Raw genomic sequence first — 17,384 nt, forward strand, 5'->3', positions numbered from 1 at the left:
CAAAATACAATAAATTACTGGGATTGTTCCCTTATGTCACTTTAGTTAACTGAGTACATTCAGTAGAATACCACAACTATATTACTTGGCTAAGCACTGATTTATTGCCTACAGGAATTATAGAAAGTGATGTCCAAATTTAAAGAGTTGTATCTATTGCCTAAAAAATGAAAATAACAAGCCTTACTTGACCTACAGTCTTACAGAATTGAGGGCATAAGAGATGCAAAAGCAACAAGACATGGAGCAAGTTCCTTTAGGTTCACTTGACGTGCAACAGCTCCCGTCACTGCACACTACCAACACTTATTTATTCAGCTGGTACCAGTAAGCCAGGCAAAGCTGTGCCGAAGTTGATTTGCACAGCAATTTTAAACGTGACTCAGTGGTCGGACTGCAGTAATAAACAGTAGGACTTCACAGAGAGTGAGAAGAACCAGAGCGAAAGTAACAAATCACTTCTCTTCGTGCCCTCTGTTACGCTCAGTGAACACAACAGGCATATACAGCATTTTAAAAACTGGGCTAACACTAGAGCAAATATTTTCACGGCTCTTCCACTAAGTATGAAGTGAAATAGGAATCGGGAGAACCGCTTGTGCTACAATGCAATATTTCAAAGAGATAAACAGTAGATATATGCCTAGCTGTCATTCTTTTGCTGGCAACCCTGATGGGTATCGCCCACGGCTCTGTGCTGGTACAACGCAAAGAGGCCGGCATTACTTCCTGCATCTCTGGTACCTTCAAATACATCCTTGGTTACTAAATAACCATGACAGCTTGCTTCGGTGGAATCTATGACTTCACCCTTGGTTTTGCTCTAAACTTAGAGCAGAATTTGAGACTGTGATTCCTAAGAAACTGGGGAGGAGGGAAAACTCATTCCAACTGTGTTGTCATTTCAAAAATTACACCCAATTTCTCATGCCACAGAGAGCTGATAGCTGATCACTTTGCATAGCTCTTCATTGAGTCAGAACATGGCAATTGGCAGTCTGAGCCATGAATCATAATCTGATGGCAGCACACAGCTCACACAGTTATCCTACAGCTGAACTCTTCTAGATCAACCCATACGCTAATGCACCTCATAGGGATTCACTTCATTAAATCAAGAGACCTTTTGTCAGTGAATCATCCGTTCCCTTATAAAGCAGAGCGTGCTACTTGTCCGTATTGCACAATTAGTAGTACACACAAAGAGACTTAAGTACTCTTCAGGACAAAGGCAGAATAATAATGCTTATAGATATAGATGGGTATATATAATATATAATTTAAAATTTTATTTTAAAACTTTGCGCATACAGTTCTTCAGCATCCTCCTCTTTTGTTCATTGCACTGAAAAGTTTCAAAAAAACACAAAATATATCCCTTTACCAAACATTTTTTTTGTCCTTAGGTTACAAAAAGATTAACATTTCACAGTCACAAAGCAGAAGTACATTGGTCCAAAACATCTTCTTCCAGCAGGTCCTCCATTCTTCAGGATGTATAAAACCTAGACAGCTGTACAGATCTCAAAACAAGATGACTTGTCCAATGAAGGAAAGAAAAAGGTGGCAGCTATTGAAAGAAAAAAAAAAACCCAAACCCAAATAAGACATCTATGAAAGAAAACCACCAGCAATGGTTAAAAAAAGAAAAAAAAAAAAAAAGAGAAAGAATAAACAATGAGAGTGGAGGTGGACAAGGGCATCCTCCTTCAAGTACATCACAGGCAGAAATACAGCAGCACAGTTAACAGCATCGTTTGGTCACTCTCCCTATGGTAGCCACATCACTATATCTTCATCTAAGACACATGGAGAAAAACTATTTACACATTAGAAATGTCAGGGAGGAACAACAATTCCACACAGTTTGCAATTCATGTTTGATACAAAAATGTTGAAAGAGTTTGTACATAAAATGTAAAATGAAAGCAAAACGCCGAGGCAGGAAGAAACACAGCAGATTTGCTTGGAGTGTGTAGTGTTCTTTAAAAACCCAGCAAAAGTTCAAAGCCAAAATCTCCCCAAACATCAAGTGCAGTTCTTCAAAAATATCCCGGAGGCACAGAGTCGACAGTACCTCACAGGCTTCTCTTGTCATATTTTAACATGGAAGTAACTTTAACATGGAAATCCACTGCTAACAGCAGCCTCTGACCACTTTTCCTTTAGCTTGTTAGCCCTGTTGTTTTTTAGAATTCATGGAAAAAAAAAAATCTCTCTCTCCAGCATGAGGCCACTGAACATCAGCCCTCTCAGACAATACGCTTTTGCGTTCATGAAGGAGTCGTCATTGCATTAATGTACCAAAAGATGGTTGTGTGCCTCACTTAAGGTGTAAATGGAATTTCTGACTACCTTCTTCATCAAATTAAACAAAGATGATTTTAGGCTGCAGTCCGAGAGAAAAATGTCCAAAACGGCTGTACTACCTTCTGCAACAGCATTCATGGGAGAATGGTAGAAGCTTCTTGGTTTTGAGTTTCTAGAAATTAGACTGGACGAGGCACCAGAAGACAGCGTTACATTGCATTGTCGGCTACCCTGAACTGTATGGCATACTATTTCCTTTCCTTGCCCTTGTCCAAGGAAGGACAAGAACTTCCCTGACTTTCTGAGCAGTGTCTACGCACAGGCAAGGACACAGCACTGTGCAAAAGCAATATGAATACAGACATAACTCAGGACTCAGGTTCCTTGCTACTGAGGCTTAAACAATTTTGGATACTAAGGGAACTTCACTGGCAAAAAACCCCATAGTGCTGCTGGCATCAGGCAGTAACTCAGATGACGTGCCAAGGATCTAAAATTTGGAGTTGGTGCCTAACTTGCTCCAGTTTGAGGAGGCGAGCTGTCTGCTCCTAAGGCAGGAGCTTCACTGAGCCCTAGAGCAGCTGCAAGTCTGCACGTGGCAATATCCATCCTGTGCCTATCTGAAAAATGTGCATGGATTCTCCCTGCCATCAGTGGTTTCTAATGTTGTGACTCCCAAAATAATTGAACTTACAAAGGGAATTGGAAATGCTTTCAATTATTCTTGCTTCTCACACAATACCTCCCCAATAAATGACTCCTGCCTCCTATTTATATGAGGCTTTGGTGTATGGTATATGTATTTATACCATGCCTTGAAGCAGAGCACAGACCATGCTGCAGGCACGTAAGAAGCTCCTAGTGAAAGCAGATAGAAGTGAAAGCCCAAGTACCAACGCAGCACGTCAGAGATGGACCAGAGACGCCCTAGGGAGGCAAGCATGTAATTGTGTAACAGATACTTTGTAAAAAAAGCAAAACAAAAAGCATCACAGCATAGTTTTAGTCACATACATCTGAGTAGGAAGCTTTTTATTATCCTTTCAAGTTCTGAGAACTTATTAATTGATGCTAATTGATATTAATTGTTGATACTGTACTTCCACCCTTTCCAGGAGAGGGTGTGATAGGTAACACAACTCCACCTGGGCACAGCCGCTGCAGAGAAGCGGGGTGACTGAAAGCAATACCTCAGATGACCAACAAACATACTGGAGGCTGATTCACGAAGCCATACCAGTGCCTGCGAGATTTTGCTCTGAGAAGTCACCAGCCAGTTTGCTCCCACAAGTCATGCACTCTGCTAACCCATCTCTCCAGGGGCACATTTAAAAACAGCCCTGCATGAGAAGGTGCATTTTCCATTGCCTTGAAATGACACTTTTAAATTTTTGCAAATGCTACACTGGAAATTTATTTCCACCACATTGTGCTCAGTGGTTTTATAATGACTGGTATGTGTGTTGACACCATGTTACCAAATAATGAAGACTAACAACACGTGGGCACTGAAATATTTGACTCAGGCTCGTAGTAGGTACCAGCAAGCACCAGCTTCTTTGCTGTTCAGATAACTCCCCCCGAATTGCCAGCATTAGTTTCTTTGTGAAAGAGGATCTGAATTGCTGGAGGACTACACAACTGCATTTGCGAAGAGACAACAGGAGTTACACAGAGCATGAAAAGCATGTTTACAAGTTTATTAGGCCAAAAAAAAAAAAAAGAGTGCAAGAGAAGATCTCTTGCTTAAACTTTAAAACATATGAGGGGCCATGTGAAAAATATTCTAGACTCCAAACCTCTCTTTTCACCCAGCTGCACACAGAAAAAGAGGTAAAGGGAAAAAAAAAAAAGGAAAGAATAGATAAAGCATGACAACACATAATCAGATATGCCATTGATTTATGCGGAAGCTCTAGAATATAAAACATCCGTATTCTGCACAGCTTCATCACATGCAGGCACTGGGGAATGCACGGAACAGTTTTTGGGCTAAAATAATGCCGTTTGGTGCATGTTTGACCTGTTACACACTCTGTATTGCCTCCTCTCAACCTGAAACTCCTACTAGGTCTAGAGATTTAGAGCAAGGGTAGTTTAAATCCACCAAGACTGTTGTACATGTACTTCCAGATGCAATCAAATAAAGCATCTGGGCAGCTATACTGCACACGCACTGCATGGTGTTTACATAGCACATTATAAATTACAAAACTGGCAAGTTCTAGGCCACGCCTGTTCAGGGGAGAGTCTGCAAAGGGCACAGCATCCTCTTCCTCCTTTGGAAAGGACACAACATGAGCTGTGAGCTGCCTAGTCAGTGCCCTACAATGTCAGCCCCCTATCTTTTGGCTATCCAAGAAGTACAAGCCAGATGAGCAGCTCCAAAAGAATGTGGTCGGGGGTAAATTAGGTTGAACTCAGCTCCCCAGCCAATATACCTGCCTATACACTAGAACCTTCTGAAGTTTTTTCTTCAGTTGCTGCCAATGAAGTAGGAGAGCTGGCTACTTGGAAGAATGGGCAGCCAGTTTAAGCTGCAGATTTGCTCAGTCGTTTCCGTCTTGGACTATTACTTTTACTCTGATAACCTTTTACTCAGATTTTCTTTATTTAAATTGATTCACCACTGCTAAGAAAAAGGCTGCTGGAGCTAGCCAAGGGCTTGTATCTATCACAGTGGTCTTTTGATCCTTGACTACAGTCCTCAACAGCAACAGGACAAAGTTACAAGCTGTCACTTTCTGATCACCAAGTCAAGCAGACAAAGGTATACTGAATAATAAGCGAGGCAGGAAGAAGTGAAACGACTTTTAAATAGATCCCTATCTGGGTATCCAAATTGATAACAAGAACCATACCATCACTTCAAGTAGGAATCCGACAAAAAATACACTCAGGAGCCCAAATAAATTTACTGAATCCCAACTGATGCAAAAGCTGTATGGTCAGGGATCCTTTCAACAGGACAAAGCAGGCAGAACCATTCAATGAATGAAAATCTCTGATCCCAAAGAAACCACGGCCTCCAGGTAAACATCCATAAAGCTGAGGTGGCGTGCTCTGTATAATCATGGTATACACACAACAGGGAGTCTTGAGAAATAACTCCTAACACCGGAATAAATCTTGCCATACAGAACTGTGACCTGTTTCTCCCGGACAATTTTGCAGGTGGCTGTTTTAACTGCAGTAAACAGGCATAGTCACACTGAAAACAATTTCAGTTTTCCTACTAAAATACAGGAGTATAGTCTACTAAAGAAGAGACAGGAGAGGAAAATGGGGGTTCAAAGGATTACACAAGTTTGAAGTTGTCCATAGGTAAGTCATGTATGCAACTTCTTGAAAGAAGAAAACTCTCAAGTCTCATATATGTATATATAGGTATTTTTAAATGAGATGTGACCCAAGTCAACTTCTGAATATTTGGGGGTAGATTTCAGGAGCCTCCTTGGCTTCTGATACCCACTTCTACTGTCACAACTGAAATGGCTCTTCAAAGCTACATGGTAAACTGAGAAAAAAAAATTAATTCCCCACTTGGAGGGATGACAGAATCCGTAATATGCTAGCAGCATTTAAATCCCATTCCTGTTAAGCACCAAAACCATTTCTATAGGGAAACTGTAATCTTAAGGGTTATCTTTAATCATATACAGTATATGTGCAGAGCCCTACCTTTCGGGCAGAAAAATACCCCTCCAGCATTAGTTTTGAATAGATTACATCAATTGGAAGTGTCCTGGTCAGATCACCAAAAACACAGTCTCTTACAGGCCCTTCCCCAAAAGATCCCCATCCTATAACCACTTTCGATGCTACTTTCACGACTGTTTGTTCCCGTGTATTAAAGGGATGACGTAGACAGAGATGTCGTCTCCAGAGCCCAGCCTGTCGTTGGATATTCGCCAGCCCCGGTCCTTCAGCACCCCCCTGGCTCGCATCACCAGGTCCTGTGCCGCCAGCGTGTACCTGTGGAAAAGGTAGAATACAGCCAGGGAGCACTCGTCGTCGTGAGGAAGGTGGGTTTTCACAGCCTGCCAGATTTACTGTTGTGAGCTACCAGGACAAGCTTCCCAGTGTTTTAGAAACAGGCAGGAGAAACGCAAACCACGGCATACCCACAAAGCAACCCCCTTCCACTTCAGTGGTGGCTCCTGCATCAGAATCTAAAGGTATTTGACAGGCACCAATCAACCAAAAAGTCACTGGTCATTTTGGGTGCCTGGCTTCCCCAGTTTTCAGAAAAATATTAACACACTTGCCTTAACAAATTTGCTTTCTAGGAGTAGTCTGAAAAATTGAGGACCATAAATAACACTACTTGCTGTTGAAAACACCACCCTTGTTCACCAACACACCTGAAGGTAACCACAGCTCGACTATTTCAGAGACAAACTATAAGAAAGTCATTTGAAAGCAAGTAATAGAGCACTAAAAATAAAATCCAAATTACACTTTAAACCAAGTAGGCTAACTTGTCTGTGTTCCTTGACCGTAAGAATGATTTTTAAATTTCTTTTGTTCTGAAACTGGAAAAGGAAACTTACAGTTATTACAGCCAGATTAACAGAGTTCCACAGTCCTGTCACACGTATGAGTTCAATGAAAATTGTGTGAATGTGAGTTGCCAAGTGTTTTATTTAGTAAAATACCAAGTTTCATGTTGCTTCAAAACTCCCAGCCTGTGCTGGGCTGAGCGGCATTGGATTTATGGGAGTTATTTTCTGTCCTGAAAAAATAACAGATGCTGCTTGGGGGCAGAAGGGTGTCAGAGTCCAAAAGGTGGTGCATGACAGTGCTCCGTCATGTGGTCCGACATGTTCTCCCTTGTTGTTTTACTTGCTGTTACTAGACCAAGACATCTGTGCACTCATTTAGAAGTTCCCTCTGAAAGAAGTCTCATTACGGGTAAACAGCTAATGTCACATGTTTTTCTTCATCGGTCCAACACCTGGCTGAGATGGTTTGAATTTGGTTGGGTGGAGGCAAGCTTTTCTATGATTTGGTAATTAAAAATTAATCGAACAGTTTAAAGACTGATAAGAAAAGCACAGTTCAATATTGTGTCTGCCTGTGTTTTATTTAAAGCATAAGTATCAACCTCCAAGATGATGCAGGGCTCTGTGAAGCCAAACACACAGGCCACCAGAAGCAAAGCACACCTCTGTAGTTTCCAGAAACCAAAAAGCACAAGAAGGGTCTGCATTTCAAGACCCCCCTTTTCTAGGGAGGATCCTTGGCCAGAAATGATCTGCCCGGGTCTCATCTGAGCAACAGGAAAGAACAGTATCCACATTGATCAGAAGCAGGGGGGGGGAGTTTATTAAATGAGTATCCAGGACTGTTCCAACCCCAGAAACTTCCACCAGAGAATGCATTATTAAATGGTGATTTCTGTCAGTAGAGACTCTATTCACTCTCTGGGGATAAAAGAAGGAGAAAAACCCAATTATGTTCTGTTTCTACAATTTTGGTGCTGTAAACTCAAATGACTCCTTTGAACCAGGAATAGATTTATTTGCTCTACTAGAAAGATTTCTTCAATGCAAATAAACCAAATACCCAAAAGGTTTGATGTTAAATCCAAGTAATGTACAGAAGCAAGGCATCCCCTACTCCTAATGGTACTGAGTGGTAAAATTTCCAGCCCTCACTAGTTTTGACAAAAAAATTACTTTTAGCAATAAGAGAAAGGCCCAAGGCATGAACTCTAACACACAGGCTTGCACACACACGTGCATACTGTCTGCAGGTTCCGAGATACATCTGTACCAATGACCTCGAGCTATAACGGCACGATGTAACAAGAAGCACTGCCTGTACTGTCCTAATGCAACATGAAATCGTATTTTCTAAGGGGAAAAAACCCAAACATACATATTTGCACTTCCCAGCTCCCAAATCCCCAAATCAGATGCAGGGCTAAGGAACAAAAGGAGTCCACGTGGCAAGCGAGAAACTGGAATATTTATTCACAGCATGTCTAATGCTGAGTGAATTTTGGCTAGAACATCTTTTCCAAGGATTTCTCAGCTATTGTTGGAATTTAAGAGAAGAAAATACCCATCATTCTGGGAGAAAACTTTGCCTTCCTCCTTTTTCTAATTAACAAGGGCTCCCCACATCTAAAGAGTATGAAGGAATGAGTATAGCTCTTGATTGTGTAAAGCTTTTGCTGCTTAATGTTTGGAAAGGGCAAGAAAAAAAAAAGGAATTTTAATAAACCAGAAATTCTCTCGTAGACAGACTGTGAAATACACAAGAAAACCAGCACACTGAAGCAAAGGAAAAGGAACAGGTGAAGGCAGCAGCAAGGTAACATATTCCTCATCTTGTGTAGAGCTGAATTGGAGCGATGCTGTTCAACTTGGCACTAGAGGAGACAGGGTGAGTCTCTTGTACCTGGAGATGAATAGCAGCAGCAGTCCATTACCAAATGCTTTATTCTGCAGTGCTGTGAACTTGGGATTCAGCTGTCGAGACAGCATTAGAGAACTGCTGAAGTAGTTTTAAAGTATCCGCTTCCTCCTAATGAACAGCCTTGCTGGAATACAACTTTTGTGTTTTAAGAATAAATACATATAGTTGGGTTCTTTTTTTCCTGCTGAAGCTTTCAGTATCGATCAGTGAAAGTACTGCAGGAGAAATGGTGACAGTGGGGTAAATGTGCTGCTCTCTGAGCAGCTTCTTATCTTCTCACACCCAGCAGAGGTGGAGCAACTCCCCAGCATCCTCATAAATCTCTAGCTAGTATGAGGGAGAGAGTGAGAGGGAATGAGAAAGGACAGGAGGGAGGACGAGAAATAAGAGATTCCCCAGGTCAGCGGGTAAACCCGCATAAGTGCAGCTGAAGGAAATGAGCAAGAGTCATGCTTCTCTATCTTCATACCTTTTCAGAGAGATGATGTATGCAAAGCAGCAGTGTGTCGCTACCACCTGTTCTTCACTCAGGGTCCCCTTCATGCTCTTGTCTGCCACAATACCCATAAGAAATGAGCTGGCTAAGAAATCCAGCTCCACCCCAGCTCCGCTCCATCACGGCCCTCACAGAGGAACTGTTCTCTAATCAAGTCTGTGCCCATCACCCGCTGCCCAAATCCCGTGAGGCTGTGTCTGGATGTCTGGGTGAAGACAGACCCGAGGACTTTGCTCTCCCTGCACTTGGAGATGCCCAGGCACATGTTACGTTTGACAGGATTCAAAGATGTTTTCCTGTGGGTAACAAACACTCACAGTACTGACAGTAAATATCAGCAGGAGAGAGTCCCAAGAGTGTTGCCGAGGGCTGTAAGCTCTTACCCATCAGGCTATAAAATGACTTCTAATTTGAACGGGAGGGATATTGTTCCCTCAAAGAGCTAATTATGTAACAGATAAGTACTCTGCAGCTCTAAAATCTTCCTCCCTAGCTTTTTTTTTTTTTTAAATGCTGCTGTCAGGGAATAAGTAGGCTACTGGGTCAGGCAGATCCAGAGTCTGCTCCACAGGTATGTTCTCCAGAAGACCACAGCATTGCCAAACCCAGGGGGCAAGTCTCTTGCGTTCTGACAGGTTTTCTACATCCCTAGAGATTTCACATTTCCAGCTGATCACCTCAGCACAGACTATGTCACTACACCCATCACAGAACCTGACATTTTGTGGGATAACATTTCCTTTAAACATAACACTGATAATATGGCAAACAAGATTTTCCTGTCACTGACTAGTGAGAGGAATGAACGCAGCTCCACAGTCTGAGCTGCTATGCTATTGTAAATTCATTAGTTATACCTCATTTGGACCACTGCGAAGTAATTACGTAAAACCTCTCACAGAGTACTTTAAAACCTTTAAATATTCTTTACAACTAAGCAGCAAGAGCAATTCCACAAAGGTAATTTTCATAAATATCATTGTAAACTATATGAGGGACTGCTCTAATTACCTTTTGCAAGCTGGTGTGAGAAATGTCTTGCCACCACTATTTGTAAGCCTCTAAATGACCTGGCACAAAGTTACTTAAAAGAACAAATTAATTTTCAATTCAGATGTCCATTCATAGACCAGTAGGTCAAACACTAATAAATGTGTTTGTTCTAACTCATAATACAGCAGGCCCAATTCCAGAGTGTGTTGTACTCACATTGGCACAAACAGGGACTAATCCCTCACAATTACTGAGGCTAGATTAGCACAAACAAATCTAAATGAAACAAAGAAAATCCCTTTTTCCATTCATGTATCTGATTTCTATGAGTGTTTTATAATGGATGAAAAATGACTCATCTAACAAGTCAAAAGATCGAACAAAGAATTCCATTCCTACTGCAGCAAATGTGGTGGCCATCACCAGCTTTGGAAAGACCAAAAAGAACAAGACAGACAACACACCCAGACAGTATTCACAACAGACCAGCAAAGATGGTAGGAAGAGCCAACCTTTCCCAATTACTAGATGAGAATGGAGACAGAGCAGGGCAGAGGTATTACATTTTACCAGGTGCCTTTGCAAGAGGAGACTCAGGGGTGCAGAAATGAGAGCAAAAGCTCCCTAGCACCTCTGAACGCTGCTAGGGAATAATCAAAAAGTAGATTGGGTGGGTCATCATCATTGTGCAGGTCAACCAGGGGACTGGGCCCAGCCAGCGTGGGTTCATGAAAGGCAGGTCCTGCTTGACCAACCTGATCTCCTTTTATGACCTGGTGACCTGCCTAGTGGATGAGGGAAAGGCTGTGGATGTCATCTACCTGGACTTCAGTAAAGCCTTTGACACCGTCTCCCACAGCATTCTCCTAAGGAGGCTGGTGGATCATGGCTTGGACAGGCGTACTCTTTGCTAGGTAAAAAACTGGCTGGGTGGCCGAGCCCAGAGAGTTGTGGTGAATGGAGTTAAATCCAGTTGGCAACCGGTCACAAGCGGTGTTCCCCAGGGCTCAGTTTTGGGGCCAGCCTTGTTTAGTATCTTTATCAACGATCTGGATGAGGGGATTGAGCGCACCCTCAGTAAGTTTGCAGATGACACCAAACTGGGTGGGAATGTCGATCTGCTTGAGGGTAAGAAGGCCCTGCAGAGGGATCTGGACAGGCTGCATCGATGGGCTGAGGCCAACTGTATGAGGGCCAACAAGGCCAAGTGCTGGGTCCTGCACTTGGGTCACAACAACCCCATGCAAAGCTACACAGGCTTGGGGAAGAGTGGCTGGAAAGCTGCCTGGCTGAAAAGGACCTGGGGGTGTTGGTTGACAGCCTGCTGAACATGAGCCAGCAGTGTGCCCAGGTGGCCAAGAAGGCTGATAGCATCCTGGCTTGCATCAGGAATAGTGTGGCCAGCAGGAGCAGGGAGGTGATTGTTCCCCTGTACTTGGCACTGGTGAGGTTGCACGTGGAATACTGTGTCCAGTTTTGGGCCCCTCACTACAAGAAAGACATTGAGGTGCTGGAGTGTGTTCAGAGAAGGGCAACAAAGCTGGTGAAGGGTCTGGAGCACAGGTCTTGTGAGCAGCAGCTGAGGGAACTGGGTTGTTTAGCCTGAAGAAGAGGAGGCTGAGGGGAGACCTTATTGTTCTCTGCAACTACCTGAAAGGAGGTTGTAGCGAGGTGGGTGTTGGTCTCTTCTCCCAAGTAGTTAGTGATAGGACGAGAGGAAATGGGCTCAAGCTGCGCCAGGGAAGGTTTAGATTGGATATTAGGAGAAATTTCTTCATGGAAAGAGTGGCCAAGCATTGGAACAGGCTGCCCAAAGGGGTGGTGGAGTCACCATCCTTGGAAGTGTTCAAAAAATGGGTAGACATGGCACTTTGGGACATGGTTTAGTGGGCATGGTGGTGTTGGGTTGATGGCTGGACTGATGATCTTAGAGATCCTTTCCAACCTTAATGATTCCTAGTTTTTACTTTCATTAAAAAATAATTCAGCCACCAAGCCAGGAAACATGAAATTATTACTCTAGCCTTAACTGGTTTAGTGGTGGACTTGGTAGTGTTAGGTTAATGGTTGGACTGGATGATCTTAAAGATCTTTTCCAACCTAAATGACTCTATGATTCTATGATCTCGTCCTACCTTAAATTAATGGCATATCTGCACAGCACAGTGCCCCTCGGTAATCCCGCCTGATCTCCTCCCAGAGAGAGAGCAGAGACACTTCCATGTCTTGCTGAAGTAGAGATAGCCCTGGCCGTCATTCACACCACATCTCCTCTTCAGTGCAAGGAGATGGTCAAGGTCAAAATATTGCAGTTGCAGCTTGATGCTAACCATTCACTCACCTGAAGACTAAGTGCTTGCAGCAAAACATCATTTTGCATTCCATGTTTGCAAGTGTCAGGGCAAGAAAATACTGCTTGCAAGTTACTTTGGAGCTGCTCTCACTTTAAAACCCAAGTGGCTGTCAGGGTGTCCCAGTTATCTTCCTTGTTTGCTGATGGAGAACAGGACTGACCCTGTGAAGATGACCACTTAGAAACACCAAGCATTTTAAATGGGTTTCCCCATGCCCTCAAGAGTTGCCACGTCTAAACAACTGTAACTGAGTTCTCGCACCATCCCGCATGTTTTCACTTGGCTGCTGAGATATCCAGGAGCCTATTTCTGAAGCTCCACTTTCTGCGGGCCAGCTGGGGATGCGTAAAAAGCTTTTCACCACTCTCAGCCCAGGGTGAGGGCAGAAGACGGTGATGGCCAGGCCTGAATTCAGGAGCAACACACTTCCCTTCCTGAACAGTCCCTAGGGAAGGATAAAGCTCTTTCCACTTTCACAGTCCTCCCTTTTACAAGAAAGAGGCTTCTGATCTCTAGCATAATGTTTTAATTTGCGGCGACACCGAACACAGCAGCAGACACACTGATGGACTCACTCAAGGCAGACAGCGCTCTAGCTAGTTGTCTGGGAACTTATTTGCTTGCTTGCAGGTATGTTTTAAAGAGAGAAACAGATCAAGTGAGAGGTGATAAAGACGGGAAAATGAAGAGGATGAGGTAGGTTAAAATTGAAATGAAACAGAATCCAACTAAATGAAATAGAGTCAGATTTTCCACCTATTTTGTCACCACACCTGTCGTGCAGCTGGTAGCACTTGAGCATCCCCTACTGAAGGTGGGTTTAAAGGTCACAGCATGACCAGCAATGAGTGGGAACCACACTGTGCAGTATTTATACATACATACATAGAGTGAGAGAGACAGATGCTGATGATGTCCTAGTGAGAAACAATCTTTAGTGTTAAGGGGCTATCCACAGGAGAGTTAAGTGGAAACCTGTGACTGCTGGAGACAGAGACCTGTTGCTCAGACCTCAGCCTCCTACAGTTTCCACAGGACCTCATACAGCAAACACAATGGATCCCATGCCAAGATACCATGATCCCACAACTTTTCCTTTGAAGGTAGGCAATTCCGAGTTATAACAGAACCCCCCACCCCCACATTTGCTGTATAGGCTCCATCCAACTTATAAAAATGTCTTATTGTAAGTGTTGCAGATTTACGGAATGTTATTCATATCGTACTTTCGACAAAAGTACATTACCAGAAAGCGCTCTTCCACAGAGAAGCTAGAAAATCAGGGATGAGCACGAACCTGTGGGGATCATCAGGGTCACAGTTTGGAAGAAAGTTAGTGACAGCTTCTGCCACTTCTTCATTTAACAGCACATCCCAGAGTCCATCAGTAGCTAGGATCAGAACATCATCTGGCCCATGCTCATACTGCAGGAGGTCATAGACTCTCACCTAAAACAAAAAAAAACCCAAGAGACATCTGTGAAGGAGACTGTCAGACCTGTTTGTGACACGTCGCTGTGTTTGGCTGTGAGTTAGCAGGTTCGGCCAGGGCACTGAAATACCTCTCCCGCAGCACTGCTGGGGTCTGTCTCCAATTTAGCCCTCGAGATGGCAACCCTTCCTGCCCTGGCTCAGCACAACTCAAGTGCTGATCCCAGCCGGGATGGATGCAAGCGTTCCTAAGCCAGGCTGTAAAGCACCATGCTGCCCGCTGCCAGCAGCACTTGAAGCCTCCATCGCCCAGCAGCCTATCATCAGGAGTAGTCATATGGAAGCTGAATAATTTATTTGATGAATTTTTGATATTTTCTAATAAAATATTCACAAATAATTGTTTTCACTATTTGTCCAGATCCATTTAACTCTGCCAGATAAATTGCACATGTTCAGAAATGCCTGTGTCGCAGAAGGCATCACATTTACTTTTCTAGACCTGAGGCACTGCTGCACTCCAGAATTAAGCCTGAGCAAGTGAGTTCCACGAAATGGAGAAAAACTGTTTACTTGCTCAGTTATGTGTATCTGTAAGGAGTTCAGGAGGCAGATACAATTCAAGATCTGCACAAAAGTGAACCGCCAAGCTTACCCACACTGGTAAAATGCCCACTGGCTTCACCTTGTCAGTCTGCAGCCACAGCCAGGCTGACCACTGCTGCTGGCACCTCTGTAACACCCTGCCTTTAAAACAACTTCCATCATCCTCTTCCCGGCAAGGCTGGGGGAAGCCGGGAGTGGAGTGGGCAGACACGGGGTGGGGCCAGGAGGCCGTCAGCTGAGCCAGAATATGAGGAAAGGCCATGACAAGTGTTTTAAATTGAGCCTTTAGTTGGGTGTAACTCTCCTTCCAGGAGAACACATACTGTATTCCAGCCGACAAACCACCTGCAATTTCCAGGTTGTGATCAGGAGCTCTTATGAAGCACCCACAGAGCACTTTAACTACCACAGCAAGAACCACAGTTTGAAAGAATTGTGACAACCTTGGCAAGGCAGACAGGAGGAAACAGTCATCTGCACTAAAGTTTGGAAACGGTGCACCTCATCACACAACCTGCTCTGGCCTCAGGCTCCACTAACAGCAGCGGTAGTTGGGAAATTTGTCGGAACAAGCAGTTGGCATAACTAGAAAATATGAGCTGTTTTATTCTCCCTCCTGATGCATTCTCCCCTTAGGAGCCATGGAGCAGGCAATGCACATAAAATGCCTGGACCTTTTAATGTAATTATGGTTTTATGGGACTGCAACCAGTACCGGAGGAAAAAAAGAAAAAATCACCTAGACCTGACTGCTAATCCATACTTGCTCGCCTTTCACTCAAAAGCACAAAAAGGTCATTTGTAAAATGTAACCTTCACTTCATTATCTAAGGTAGCAGCTGAATAAGGACTTTAGAGAGGATTAAAGTCAAGGCAAGATACTCTCTCTTCATTAGAGCATATCTCCTTATTCAGATTGAGTGGGAATACTGTTACAGAAAAGATCCCTATATGTAGCTCCTCTAAAGCCCACTGCACAGAAACCAGTAGCTGTCACAAGCCCCATTCCCCAAAATTTAGTTCAGCCTATAACAGCCCAGGGTTTCAACTCGAAAAATCCTTGGGGTGTGGGGGTAAGTTGGCCAACACAGCCGTCAATAAGCAGCACGTGTTCTGGTCGGATCTCTTGGGTACGGGCAAATATTTGAGAGAGCATCAGGGTTAATGGTCAGCGATGCACTCAGCAGAAAGTCCCTCATAGGAATAACCAAGCTTTGAATGTCAACACTAGGAAAAACACATCTACCATGACTCTCCCACCCAGGCAAAGTACACATTACACCACAAGAGCCTTTTTCGCAGGAAACCAAGACCATCCATCATTGATTTTAATCCTCCTGAAATGAACAATCTTGTCTGGCTGGGGAGTGGCACGGGGGCAGATAAGAAACTTGTCAAAGCTACCTACAGCCAATCCACAGGTCAAAAGGTCCAAAGCACAATGCTAGAGCAACACCAAGAACAAATCATTTTACCAAGAACACGTTTACTTTTTGGGGAAAAGAAAGAAAAAAAAAAAGCAATCACTAATTTTACAGGTAATCTGGGAACAAGGTAGTTCCTAAAAGCAAAAGCTTTGTGAACTGAGCACCTCCAGAAAGGACTGCAATTGAGAAGGAACTAGATGTCAGACGAGGTGCAGAGAAGGGCAGTGGGGTGAGCAATAAGGATTGCTAGACTGGTACCTAGGCTAAGGAAAAGAGAGTGCCAAGGTTACAGGAGGCAAGCTTGGGGCAACTTCAGGTAAGATTCTTGTACAAAAAGGACCAGTTGGACATGCAACAAAATGTTCACTGAAATGCAGCTTTGTCTGTCTTCCAGTTACCACAGCAGCAACACATTAGCGTAGCCATGTCCGCATAATACTTAATATTTTCTTAAGCTCTTTCTTCCTGTCTTCCCTCGGATTTCTAAAATACAGCTGTAGGTGCCCCCCTGTACGTTGCTGACAAAAATGAGTTAATTTAGAGCTGTCCAGTCTATCATAGGTTCAGGTTATGCTCCCAAAACAACTTGCCCAAGCGAGACTATGCCAGAGTTTCGGAAGAACAAGCCGAGATCCAGGGAGTTACTTAAGTGCCTGCCACAGCAAGCAACCCTGCAGACCTGTAAATCTTACGTGACTGAAAGCAGCTCATTGCCTCCAGTGGAAATTGCTACTTTTTAATTTTTTTTTTCTAATTCCAGAGCCAACCTACCTAAAGACTGCCTTCTTCCCATAGCTGTATTTCAGGAAACTAAACAATATCAAGGCTGAAGCGATGTTCCGTCTGCAACAGAAGTTTGCACAAATCTGCAAGCACTGCAAAACAGTATCCCATAGCCCCACTAGTGCAGATGACGGCTGGTCAAACACCGGCCGGCAGTGCAGAGTTTTCCTTAACTGGTGCTGCACCCTTGACAAATTTCCTAGCAATTCCACCCATAATATTCAGACTTTCCCTCATGACTCGTTGCTTCTGCAGCCAGATGTCAATCATGATCCTGCTCCACAGAACTCCTGTGCTCTGCCTCAAATGCCTTGGGCTACCTGTGCTCTGTCCTCTGCCACCCGTGCCGTCCCGAGAGCCTTGGCCCCAACTCCCCCCAGCTTCCCGCCCCTTCTGTGCTGCCCTGGCAAACTTCCTCACTCTAACATCTCTCTGGAACATCAGGGCACCCCTCGAAGGAGCCTAGCTTGGTCACCATACTTCGACCATCCACTGATGTCTTACTTGACTTGGAGCAGCTGATCTGTTAATTAGCTAAACTTGACTTTAGTAACCAGA

General features: G+C 43.8%; 1 protein-coding gene across 1 annotated transcript in view; it reads right to left on the reverse strand.

The window, feature by feature from the left end:
* Positions 1–6,137: 6,137 nt before the first annotated feature.
* The window catches only part of PPM1H (protein phosphatase, Mg2+/Mn2+ dependent 1H), a 146,046-nt gene continuing 134,799 nt past the window's right edge, over positions 6,138–17,384 (reverse strand). The window contains exons 9-10 of the mRNA XM_075719219.1: positions 13,877–14,028; positions 6,138–6,285 (exon numbers count right to left, since the gene is read on the reverse strand). Of these exons, the coding sequence (XP_075575334.1) occupies positions 6,138–6,285; positions 13,877–14,028 (300 nt within the window). The remainder of the gene's footprint in view (positions 6,286–13,876; positions 14,029–17,384) is intronic.

This window comes from Pelecanus crispus, chromosome 1, assembly GCF_030463565.1.
Source record: "Pelecanus crispus isolate bPelCri1 chromosome 1, bPelCri1.pri, whole genome shotgun sequence".
In the NCBI taxonomy this organism is placed as follows: Eukaryota; Metazoa; Chordata; class Aves; order Pelecaniformes; family Pelecanidae; genus Pelecanus; species Pelecanus crispus.